The 12656-nt window shown below is 48.1% G+C and overlaps 1 protein-coding gene across 1 annotated transcript in view; it reads left to right on the top strand.

Moving 5' to 3' along the window:
* The window catches only part of Mtor (mechanistic target of rapamycin kinase), a 128132-nt gene extending 115829 nt beyond the window's left edge, over window positions 1-12303 (top strand). Inside the window, exons 50-58 of the mRNA XM_004863584.4 lie at window positions 725-807; window positions 3628-3700; window positions 4128-4202; window positions 4580-4715; window positions 5479-5544; window positions 7777-7857; window positions 8122-8202; window positions 10365-10470; window positions 11413-12303. Of these exons, the coding sequence (XP_004863641.1) occupies window positions 725-807; window positions 3628-3700; window positions 4128-4202; window positions 4580-4715; window positions 5479-5544; window positions 7777-7857; window positions 8122-8202; window positions 10365-10470; window positions 11413-11428 (717 nt within the window). The 3' untranslated portion in view covers window positions 11429-12303. The remainder of the gene's footprint in view (window positions 1-724; window positions 808-3627; window positions 3701-4127; window positions 4203-4579; window positions 4716-5478; window positions 5545-7776; window positions 7858-8121; window positions 8203-10364; window positions 10471-11412) is intronic.
* The last annotated feature ends 353 nt before the right edge of the window (window positions 12304-12656 follow it).

Here is a 12656-nt window from a genome sequence, read left to right as displayed (position 1 = left end):
TCTAGGGCTTCTGTTGTATCACTGTTCTTTCTGCCTGTTTCTCCTTATACCATACCAGTAGTATGAGTCTCTTCACAGTGTCTATGTTCTTATATTTTTTCTTCCACATCAAGTTTCCTAAAACAGTGCCTCTGAACTTTTATTGGAACTATATTAAAAGTGTCAAATAATTTGGGAGGATATTACATCTTCACAATCAAGTGAATATTCTAAAATAGATTTTTTTTTTTTCTTTTTGGTTTTTTGAGACAGTCTCACTTACATGGTTCAGGCTGGCCTTAAAACTCACTATGTAGGGCCGGGGATTTAGCTCAGTGGTTCCACCGTTTGCCTTGCAAACACAAGGTCCCAAGTTTGATCCCCGGTACCAAAAAAAAAAAACCACCTCACTATGTAGCCTAGGCTGGCCTTCAACTCACAGTGACCCTCCTGCCTCAGCCTCCCAAGTGCTGAAATTACAGGTGTGTGCCACCATATCCTGTTCTGAAATACATATTTTCTTTTACTCAAGTCTTTGCATTCCTAAGGAGAGTTTACTTGTTCATTTAAGCCCAGCACATTTCTAATTACATTTGTTCTAAGGTGAAGTGTAGCACTGTAATTATGAATGGGGTCTTTATTCCATTATACATCCTAACTGCTTGTTGGTGGAATATAAGATGCCAACAGGTGAGGGGACAGTTATGCCTCCAGAGCCTGGTTCACATGTGTGCCTGTGTTGCAGGTGTGGTTTGACCGAAGAACCAATTATACCCGCTCGTTAGCAGTCATGTCGATGGTTGGCTATATTTTGGGCCTGGGGGATAGGTAAGTGAATTGTGTCTTTTAGTCTTCTTTTTTCTTTACAGTTTCCTTTAATGGCTTCACTTTGTTTTCCACTGAGGTTTATGACCTCTGATAAATATATATTTGTTTGTTGGGGATTTAGCTCAGTGATTCCACTGCCTGCCTCACAAACACAAGGTCCTGAGTTCAGTCCCCGGTACAAAAAATATATAATTTCTTTGGGGGTTATTTTTTGTTTTTGCTGTTTTTGTTTTTTGCAGTACCAGGGATTGAATTTAGGACCTTGCGCTTGTGGAGCAGGCACCGTGCCACTGAGCTAAATCCCTGGCCCTGTTTTTGTTTTTTGAGGCAGGGCCTCATTATGTAGTTCACTCTGGCCTTGAACTCACTATGCAGCATAGGCTATCCTTAAACTTGCAGGGATCCTCCTGCCTCAACCTCCTCAGTGCTGGGATTATAGCCACCTCCCCCAGCACTGTATATTTGCACTTTGTGCTTTAAGCCTCTTTTACAGCCTCAACCTTAGTCCTTTATTATCCAGGCCAGCAGAATAATGCTTTGAATTTGAGGGAAACAAAACTATAGTTCAGGGAATACAGGGGAAGGGCGGGTAATAGCAGGGATGGAGATGATCAAAATGTGTTATATGTGAAAAATGTGTTATATGTGAAAATACTGTATTGAAGCTTCTTATTTTGTTTTTTTGTTTTTGTTTTTGGTACCGGGGATCAAACTCGGGACCTTGTGCTTTCGAAGCAGGTGCCAGAATCACTGAGCTAAATCCCAGCCCTTGAGTTTTTTGTGGGGTTTTTTTGGCCCTTGAGTATTTTTAAAGGATTTCAGGTTTTTCCTTTCCTTTTCTTTTTTTTGGTACTGAGGATCAAACTCAGGTCCTTGCTCTTGCAAGGCAGGCAGCCGAACCACTGAACTAAATCCCCAGCCTGAAGCTCCTTATTTTGTAAAATTAACATGCACTAATAAAAAATAAAATAAACTGAGGATGTAGCTCAGTGGCACCATGCCTGCCTGACAAGCACAAAGTCCTGAGTTCGATTGCCGGTACCAAATAAAAAAATTTTTTTAATATACCTAAGCCAGGCATGGTGGCACATGCCTGTAACCCCAGTACTCAGGAAGCTGAGGCAGAAGGGTCAAAAGTTTGAAGACAGCCTGGACAATATAGGAAGACCGTGTCTTGGGGGGAAGAAAAAAAGTTTAAGGGTAGAACTTTCTTCATAGGTCAGTTTGGTGTTTTGGAAACCATGTTAAAACAGATTGACTTTATTGATTTAATAAACATTTTTCAGTTGCACTATGTAAAGACAAAAAAGAAAATTCTATTTCTGTCAAAGGTATTTTGTTTTTTGGGGGGTTTTTTTGGTACCGGGGATCAAACTCAGGACCTTGCGCTTGCAAGGCAGGCACCAGAACCACTAAGCTAAATCCCCAGCCCTAAAAAAGAAAATTCTATTTCTATAATTGAAAACAACCAAAATAGATCCTTATGATATTTTTGCATTATAAATTTTATCTAAATATGTTGAGTGAAAAAATAATTTAGGACTGTTCAGAAATTGATTCACAATGGGCCAGGGATCTAGCTCAGTGGTTCTGCTACCTACCTTGCTAGCGGAAGGTAGGGAGTTCGATCCTCAGTACCAAAAAAAAAAAAAAGAAAAACGAAATTGATTCACAAGAACATAAAAAAGACTGGTTCTCTGATGTTTACAGTTTTTCTTTTTAAATCATCTCATGTGATTGAGAGTAAAAGTAATTTTTACCCTCCAAAAATTATAAATTTTTGTTTAAAAAAAAACCTAGCCAGGTGTGGTCGTGCACGTTTGTAATTCCAGCACTCTGAAAGGCTGAGGCAGATGACTCATAAGTTCAAGCCCAGCCCGGGCAACTTAGTGACTGAACCAGACCCTGTCTCAAAACAAAAGGTATAACAGAATGCCTGATGACAGAAACCAGAACTGCTGCTTGACCTGGTTGGGGACTCAGAGAAATGACCCTGTGATAGTTGCTCAGTAGCAATGGCAGAGCTTTGTCCCCCTTAGAAGCTGTCACGTGACCCAGGACTGGCAAAGCCAACTCTTGGACAGTGGGGCAGCCTGTGACTCCCACAGATAAATCTTCATCTCAGGAGCTGGGCATGGTGATGGGCACCTGTAATCCCAGCAGTCGGGAGGCTGAGGCAAGAAGATTGTCACAAGTCTGAGGCCAGGCTGGACTGTGAGACCCTATCTCTAAAATCTAAAACAAAAAACAAATCCTCATTTCGTCTCCATAGCAGAAGTCAAGAAAATTCTGTAAATGGCTAGATGATAATTACTTAGGGGTTTAGAGGCCAGATGGCCTATGTCAGAACTACTCAGTTCTGCCATCCTACCATGAAAGAGCTTGAAACAGTTCAAAATGCAGTGAACAGGGGGCTGGGGATTTAGCTCAGTGGTGCCACGCTTGCCTTGAAAGCTCAGGGTCCTCAGTTCGATCCCTGGTACCAAAACAAAACAAAAACAAAAACAAAAAACAAAACATCCAGTGAGCGGGGCCACTTTCCAGTAACACTTGAGGATCTAGGGGTAGTGTCATGGCGCTGTAGTCCTGCACTCGGGAGGCTGAGGCAGGAGTGTTCTTTGTGGCCAAGAGTTTTTGACTGGCTGTGGCAGCATGGTGAGATCCTGTCTCAAAATTAAAAACACAATACCTTGACTCACAAAGGCAAGTGGGGCAGGCGGACCTTTGGGCTGTCATTTGCCCGGTCCACCTCTGGAGCATCAGCCTTGGATTCATTCATCAGTGGTGCCCTGGTAACCCCGGCTCTCTCCTCTTCCTCAGGCACCCATCCAACCTGATGCTGGACCGGCTCAGTGGGAAGATCCTGCACATCGACTTCGGGGACTGCTTTGAGGTGAGCATACATTCCGGAAAAACCACCAAAAGCACACTCTTCTCTGGTAGTTTCGGCAGCATAACCCAAACGCCCTCCCTCCCCACCTTTCCTGCCTGCAACATGGGAAGTCAAGCTCACAGTGAGACCCGCACTCGTGGTTGGACTCTGACACCCAGGGCCTGGCCCAGTCTTTATTTACCCTCTCTGAGTGGATGAATCCCCATCCTCCACGCTGCCTTTGAGCCCAGGGCCTAGGCCGTGCACACTTGTCCTTTTTTCTAAGTCATTTATCAAATCTCAGGTCCCCTCATGAACTCAAGTGCTTCCCTCTGCTGTCGTGTGAATTACTGTGAGAGAGGTATGCAGGCAGCAGCCTGTCTTCAGCTCACTTTAGCTAGAGGAAGCACCTCACCACAGATGTGGTCTCACCCTGCTTGCTCTGCAGGTTGCTATGACCCGAGAGAAGTTTCCAGAGAAGATTCCATTTAGACTAACAAGAATGTTGACCAATGCTATGGAGGTGAGTGTACGTTGGAACGAGCTGCATTGACGCGGGACCAACACAGCAACAGCCTTCTCTGACGACAGCCTCGCTTGACAGAACTGCTCATTCCCACAATGCCCAGGCGGTTTCTGTAGCAGCGCCCCAGGGGTGCCCACTGTGCTAGGAACAGTCTTGAAAGTCTGACGACCTCACAGCAGACCTGGTCTCAGATGGGTCACAGCCCCACCCTGCCTCCTCCTCCCGCCAGGGTCCCCGCTGACGCTGACGAGTCAGAAGGGGCCCAGGTCTGCTTCCTCCTTGCGGGTGATGGCTTCTCTCTTGCTGCTGGTCACAAGGCACCAGGGTACCACGGTTAGTAACTCCCAGCGTGTGTGGCTCTGTGCCTTCTCCAGGTAACAGGTCTGGATGGAAACTACAGAATCACCTGCCACACAGTGATGGAAGTGCTTCGGGAACACAAGGACAGCGTCATGGCCGTGCTGGAAGCCTTCGTCTATGACCCCTTGCTGAACTGGAGACTGATGGACAGTGAGTATCACTTGAGTGCTCGGGGATAGGCTTGGCACACTCCCCAGTTAGAGATCAGCACGCCTGATTCCATCAACCCGTTCCCTCAGAGCGGGAGCCTGAGACACTGCTTTATATTCCCCAAGCAGTGCTGTGGCTGAAGAGGAATTGCAAATATTTTTATTAGCTAGAACATAAACTCCCACTATTGACTCAGATATTAATTAAGATACTTTTCAGGATAAACTACCCTAGTAACTTTGTTTGGGCTTTATAATAAGTAGTAAAATGGAATTTCTTTTTTTCTTTTTTCTTTTGTTTTTTTTAAAGTTAGGAGAGTTTTATTGAAAATAAGGAGAGAAGAATAGTTCCTGGATTTCCAGGAGGGATCCCAAATGGGTGGCCCCAAACTGGAATTTTAACAAGAAATACACACAGTTGAGAGTTGAGACAGCAACATGTTTGTCTATCCTTTGTAGACAAGAGGCTTCTGATCCACCGTGATTGAGTCAGACTTCTACCTTATATTATTCGTTACAGTCTAAACCAGTGGTGGCGAACCTATGGCACGCGTGCTACAGCAGGCTGTTTGTATCATTGAAAGCTCTAAAGGTTCCCCATTACTGGTCTAAACCCAGATCTCCTGTGCACAGCCTACCCTGCATTTCATATCCCGTGCTCACTGCCCTGCTTGCCCCTGAGTAAATGCCTTTGTTCCCTCTACCAGGTTTCTTTCAAGTGAAAATGTGAAGCACTTTTTCATAACATTTCTTTTTTTCCCTAGCAAATACCAAAGGCAACAAGAGGTCCCGGACGAGGACAGATTCCTACTCTGCAGGCCAGTCAGTAGGTGGGTGAGCTCTGGCAGCCCCAGGGAGATTGCCCAGGCCAGAGTGCGTCTAGGACTCAGGTGGAGGGAGTCTGATGTGCCTTCAAGAGGCGAGGCAAAGTAGTACTGGCTGCTGAATATGAAGCAAGTAAACTTGTTTTCCTCAAGGTTCCTGGTGGTAATAGCCTGGCATAGAGGCTACACTGCTAATATATCACTCAATAGGCATTTATTGAACTTCAAAAACACGGCCTAAAATATTTACTGAGCCCCAAATACCAAAGTATGTCTTTTATTTACAGTCTGACAGGATGGAGTGGGTACTTCAAGCTCCAAAATTTTTATCAAACTATCTGATCTTTATCTATACAGACACAGTGCAAACAAAGTATGTCTGGATATCAGCCAGTATTTTACTTGACCTTTATGTGCCTGGGCTGGGGTAATTATTAAGATACTTGGTCTTGGTCCTCGAGCATTTCATTGTTTTGTAGTACTGGGCATTAAACCCAGGCCCTCTCACATGGTAGGCAAACACTGTCCCACTCAGCTACACCCCAGCCCCTCAAACTTTATTAATGGCTCCGTAATAGGAAAGTGGAAGCAGCAGAAATGGATTTTGATTGCTGGGAGGAACCCCGAAGCCACATGAAATGTTATCTCCAGGACCATCCTTCATAGGGCAGGGTCGCAGGGAGACAATGCCCCTCGAGCTCCAGCATGTGTTGTTACTGAAGCTCTCAAAAGTGTTCAGGGCCAGCGGTGTGGCTGTTTGGCCTTCCCCGCCTCCCCCTAACATCAAACAACATCCCACACAGTTCACACTTCAGGAAATACTGTTGGGTGTAAAAAGTAAATATTCTCTACAAATATTTATGGGACATGTGCAACTAGTTACTTAATTAAGCCAAATACTGTCTCCCTCCAGGCAAAAAAAAAAAAAAGTGTAAGGTAGAGAGGTCCGGGCGGCATGCCTGCCCAGCATGCAGGCCCCAGGGTCCCGTCCTCAGCACACTCTGCTGTGTCAAGCGCCCGTGTGTGCTGTGGTCTGGGAGAGAAGTGCTGAAGCAGAGCTCAGGAGGGAGCTTTTATGTCAAGCTCTCACAGTTAAGGGGCGCTTGGGCTGGCGGCGTTTACCGTCTCAGCCAGAAAGACGCACGTTGTCCTGCGTGGATGAGTGGGATCTGGAGGTAGGAAGGAAACAAGCGCTCTGCCCACAGATGTGCATGTCCCGGCCCTGGGACAGGATTGTGAATCGCACAGAACCGGGCTCCCGTTAACTGCAGCCATGAGCCCCTCTGCCGCTGGCTGGTCTGGTGTGCAGTGTGCTGACTCAGACCAGTTTCATCCTTGGGTCCACCTCATTCGTACGTTGTCACATGACTCCTGTGTGCTGCTGGCAGTGTGCAGGGGGAGCCAGGGCTTGTTGTGTGGCACCAGATGGACCTGGTTCTCATGTAGCCTAAAAGTGAAGTTCCAAGGGCCATGAATAAAAGCACTATTCGCTACCCTCGAGGTCTTGGGAGGTCTGTGGATAGCGAGTGTTCAGATAACATCGCGATTCTGATTCCAGACTTATCTGCTGAAGCCCAGAAGCAGTGGAGGACTTGTTTTACTCAGAATCAGCGTGCAGACCAAAGCATAACATTCAACCCCGTGGAACCCACTGCCGAGCTAATTTTCTTTACACAGTCATCAGTTTTTGTCCAACCAAATACATTTGTCACCAGGCTTTTGACAATGTTCCCTTGGTCCATGTCAGAACTTTTTAAGAGATGATGTCAGGGCTAGACATGTGGCTCAGTGGTAGAGCGCTTGCCTAGCATGCACGAGGCCTGGGTTCAGCTCCAGCACCGCAAAAAAAAAAAAAAAAAAAGTGATGAGATGAGATTTGGTATTTCCCAAGCTAGCCTCAATCTCCTGGACCCCAGCAATCATCCTGCCTCAGCCTCTCAGCCTGGAACTGTAGGTACAAGCGCCATGCTTTTACACCAGAACATTTCCTGTTTGCTTGAAAATTCATGTTTCAATCCTGCTAAGCACAGTAGTCTTTAATAATAACACATTTGAAAATGGCTTTGCAGATTTAAAGTTATGATGAAGTTACATCACGTGTGGCATAGTCTCTCTTTCCTTTCCCATTGGTGCTAAGTGGGCCAGGTGTTAAAGGAGCATGGGGCAGAAAGAGTTAGCTCACACCAGCAATGGCTTCCTGGTGTTTGAATCTCTCCTAACTGATATTTTTCCCCCTAGAAATTTTGGATGGTGTGGAACTTGGGGAACCAGCCCATAAAAAAGCAGGGACCACGGTGCCAGAATCTATTCACTCGTTCAGTAAGTTCATCCTCAGGAATTGCAAGAACTGCTCATTAAGAAAACAACAGCTGTGTGGACCCATGAGGGCAACAAGCTGAGGCCACAGGACCACCTTTGTGAGAGGAGGGCCCCGAGTCCTGGGGTACTCTGAGGACACAGATGACTACAGTTTGAGGACCGCTTGGCACTCACGACAGTGAATGCTCAGCACAAACAGCAACTCCGCTGAACCCATTGTGCTGATCCAGGTCTTACCATTATTTCTCCCTTTGTGTGTTCCAGTTGGAGACGGTTTGGTGAAACCAGAAGCCCTAAACAAGAAGGCTATTCAGATCATTAACAGGGTGCGAGATAAGCTCACCGGTGAGTGTGTTTCTGTTCGTGGAAAGGGACCCAAAGCTGCAGAACATCCTGTCTGAGGCAGGGTCAGTGCCGAGCTGCAGCCCTGCGGTTGGCTGAGGTCTCGGGCTGGCACCTGAGCACCCCCTGCCTCCTCCTGCCGACAGCCAATGGCATCACCCAGAGTTAAACTAAGCTCTGCTCACTCCTTGGTGAACTGAATGGACTCCAGTATCAGCCAGATTCAGATGCCTTTTGTTGTCTTGGCATGATGGCAGAGCATATCCGACTGCTGGCACTGTCACTTGTCTTTAGATGTCACAGGGTGGAGAGAGGAGAAGACAGAGGTGCATGCTTTTGAGAAGGAGCACCCCACCCTGACCATGTTTCTTCTGTTGGGAGGGATGGGGGGGCAGAGACCCCACTGCCTGGGGCACCTCTGAGACCATCACCAAATCTGGAAGATGACAAGAAGCCCCCTCAGCGGGAGTAAGGGTTAAATGACACATGGGTGGCAGGCACAGAGTGTCAGAACCCGTCACCTTAGTAGTCAAGGTGTTTGGGTGTGCGCGTAGTGCTGGGGCTTGAACCCAGGGCCTTCATGCTGAGCTACAACCCCAGCCCTTGTTTAAATTTTGAGGCTGGGTCTCCCTAAGTTGCCCAGGCTGATCTTGAACTTGTGATCCTCCTGCCTCAGTCTCCCAGAGAGCTGGGATTACAGGCTTGCGCCATGCCGCTCAGGTATCTTTATTGGGCACCTGTCCACACTAACTGCTGAAGTACCTGTGCCAGTGAAAACAGACAGGTTCCCTGCCTCTGAGGGGCTAGAATCTAAAGGGCGCTGTTACTAAGTGGCAGAAAGAGACTCAGCTCTGATGCCTCTGACAAGGGAATGTAATTAGTTCAGAAGTTCAGGAAAAGCTTCAATAACAAACAACCTATGAGCTAGCATCTGAAAAAGGAGTTTACTAGGGGGACATCACTTAGGCAGAGGAACAGCATGTGTAAGGGTCTTGTGGTGAGAGAGATGCCAAGAGGAAAGGCCCAAGAACAGCTCCCTACCTGCCCAGGAAAGGCGGGCTGGCAAGAACGAAGTTCAAGATGCAAGGCAGAGCACACGGGTCCTCGTGTTTTCATCCTGTATCCGGACATTGGGGAATCCTGAAGGGTTTCGTGGCAGGGGGAGGGAGACAGGCAACTGAGCACTTATGTGGCAGCTACTGTCGGCTCTGGCTGTGTGGACAGATGAAGGAGGCTGCCCAACATGAGGCAGGTGCAGTCCCCTGTGACACAGGAGACACAGTCACCTCAGAAGGGCCAGGCTGGGGTGTGGCCCCCGGGAGACAGAGCCTGCACCCATGGGGCACTGGCCTCCAGCCCCAGCACTGAGGCGAAACCAAAGCTCAAAAGGACTGATATCAAAGGACAGGACAGGGAAGATCAGACACGGCCCAAGTCAGTGGTGACCACCTGAGAGTTGTGATAAGACTGACAGCCAGACTGGAGCAGCTGAAGAGATGGGGTGGGGGCTGAGGTTAAAGCTCCTGAGTCAGCTGGGCCGGATGGCTCACGCCTGCACTCCCAGCTATTTGGGAGGCTGAAGCAGGAGGATCACATGAGCCCAAGAGTTTGAGGCCAGCCTGAGCAACACATCAAGACCCTGTCTCAAGGCCAGGTGTGGTGGCACATGCCTGTGATCCCAGCACTCAGGAGGCTGAGGTAGGAGGATCAGCACAAGTTCAAGGCCAGCCTGGACTACATGGTGAGACCCTGTCTCAAAAAAAAAAACCCTGGTCTTGGGCTGAGATTTAGCTCAGTGGTTCCGCCACCTGCCTCGAAAGCGCAAGGACCCGAGTTCGATCCACAGTACCAAAAAAAAAAATCCTGGGGCTGGGGATTTACTTCAGTGGTTTCGTTGCCTGGGCAAGGACCAGAGTTCGATCCCCGGTACCAAAAAAAGAAAAAACCCTGTCTCAAAAAAAATAAGTCTCTTGCACGATTTATGCAGGGAGGTTGGACTGAGGAGTGCGAGCCCCTGGGTCAGCGCCCCATACCACACACAAAAGACCAGCATGCGTCAGACCACACACACCTGTGGTGTACCCTTTGAACTTGTGTGTGAGGCTTAGGAGGCACAGGAGTGTGCGGTACAGGTGAGAATCCGGTGTCCTGTTTCTCCGTCTTAGGGCGGGACTTCTCCCACGACGATACCCTGGATGTTCCAACGCAAGTTGAGCTGCTCATCAAACAAGCAACATCCCATGAGAACCTCTGCCAGTGCTACATTGGCTGGTGAGTGCGCATCACAAAGCAACTTTGTTAAAATCAGCAGTGAGAGCTGGGTACCCGCCTATAACCCCAGCAACTGTGGAGGCTGAGGCAGGAGGATGGAAAGTTCAAGGCCAGACTGGGCAATTTAGTGAGACCCTGTCTCAAAATAAATTAAAAAGGCTGGAGTGTAGCTCAGTAGTAAAGCACCCTTAAATGCAATCCCCCCCCCAAAAATCAGTGAGCACCCTTCCCAAGGCCCCAAACCCAGAGAATAAGAGAAGACTAAATGGAGTAGCCATAAAGCCCAGTTAAGGGTTCAGATCTGTTGAGAAGTTTATATTCACCACACGTGCTCCTGGGATGCCTATTTGGAAGTTCGGATTGCATTTGGAGTGATGGCTTAGAAGAGTCAAGGCTATTTGTTTATGAAGGTTCTGCTGGGGTTTTTTTTTGGGAGGGGTTGAAACAGGGTCTTGCTATGTAGTTCTGGCTGGCCTTGAATTTATGGTGATCCTTCTGCCTCAGCCTCCCCGGAGCTGGGATTATAGGTGTGCACCACCATGCCCAGCTTCTGCTGGATTTTTGCTGTCACTCTAGAGATACAGGAAGGGCACAGGAAAAGAAGCCAAAGCAGTGACATAGAGAGGAAGATGAAAGACATAAATGTCTGATCTGGAAGTGTAGCCTCCAGGGCCACTCCAGGGTAGCTGTGTACATTACCCAAGGCATGCTGGGAGGCAGAAACCTGAGAGGGGACACATCCTTGGGGGACAGGGTGGCATCACCCCCAACTGGAGATGAAGTGTGAACATCCCACACGATTAGTCATTAGTCAGGCTAATGACAGAGAGCTCAGAAAATGCCGAGGGTGGTCTGACCTTGGTTGCTCCATTCTTAAAGCACCTGGGTAAAGCTCAGTAGATCTCAGATGACTAAATCTTCCTTTGCTGTCCACCTTCCTAGGTGTCCCTTCTGGTAATGGCAGCCCTGGCACGTCACGGCATCTCCTCAGGGCCTTGGTCTGTCCTTCCACTAAAATGAAACCATGGTCAGAATGTTCAACTCTGTTAAATATTTTGAAATGTAAATGAAAAGAACTACTGTATATTGAAAGTTGGCTTGAACCAACTTTCTAGCTGCTGTTGAAGAAGATACTGTCATAAACACAGGCTTGATTTGGCTCCCAGGACCGTGAAACACTTTCACACCACATAGATCAGGCCGTTCGGAACAGGAGCTCCATAACTAGAGATACGGGTTTTGACTTCACAGAGCTCTTGGTGAGCATCTGCCAGCAGAAGAATACCCAGGTCGCTCCTCTCAGTGCTCGGTGTGGGGACAGCAGACAGCACAGTCAGAGAGCTGGGGCAGAGGAGGACTCCATCAGGATCCCGGACCGGAAAGAAGCGGAAGAAGCTGATGTCACCGCCCACCCATCCTGTTACCTCACTGGTCCCCCGGCAGCAGTGGCAGCATTTGCAGGATGGACCAAGATAGGCGGTGAAGATCTGTTGTTACCTGACCCAGTCATGCTGGGACTCACAGGTCAACCCAAGCCCTGGACTGCCAGGAGGGAGCTGGTTCAGATGCCAGGAGGCCCTGGCCAACACGGACACTGAGGGAATGTGGCACAGTGTCCCAGCGAGGTCTGAGCCCTCTGTGTTTAGAGCAGGGGCTCCGCACACAACTGCCCTCCCGGAGGTGCTGAACACAGAGCGACAGGTTAGGACACATTGGGAATTATGAGCAAATAAATACCCAGCTAAATGCACAAGTATAAAGTGTAGCCCGTCTAGACACCATGTTGTATCTGAATAATTTTTGTGCCAATAAATGACATCAAAATTTTAAAAACTTGTATGAGTACCTTCTTGTTGATAATATTAGTTCAAAAAGGAAGCACTAGGCTGGGGGTGCAGCTCAGCAAGAGAGAGTTGCCTCGAATGCACGGGGGCCATGGGCTTGATTCCCAGCACTGCAAAAATAAAAATAATAACAGAAGCATTTATTCCTTCAACATGCAACATTAAGCACTCAGTTCTAGGGACTATGAAGGACACAGGGATGTACAGTAAGACTCATGGTCCCTTTCCCTGGGGCCCTGGGCCAGACGGGGTGGAGCCCCCCCTAGCAAGAGAGTGCTCTGAGAACACCTGCGGAGTGGGGAGAGGAGCCACGAATACATGGGTCAACCACTGGCCCAGAAT

The sequence above is a fragment of the Heterocephalus glaber genome, unplaced genomic scaffold (assembly GCF_053883595.1).
Source record: "Heterocephalus glaber isolate CG9 unplaced genomic scaffold, H.glaber_assembly_v1.0 deba00001447, whole genome shotgun sequence".
NCBI lineage: Eukaryota > Metazoa > Chordata > Mammalia > Rodentia > Bathyergidae > Heterocephalus > Heterocephalus glaber.
This window is presented reverse-complemented; position numbering and strand designations above follow the sequence as displayed.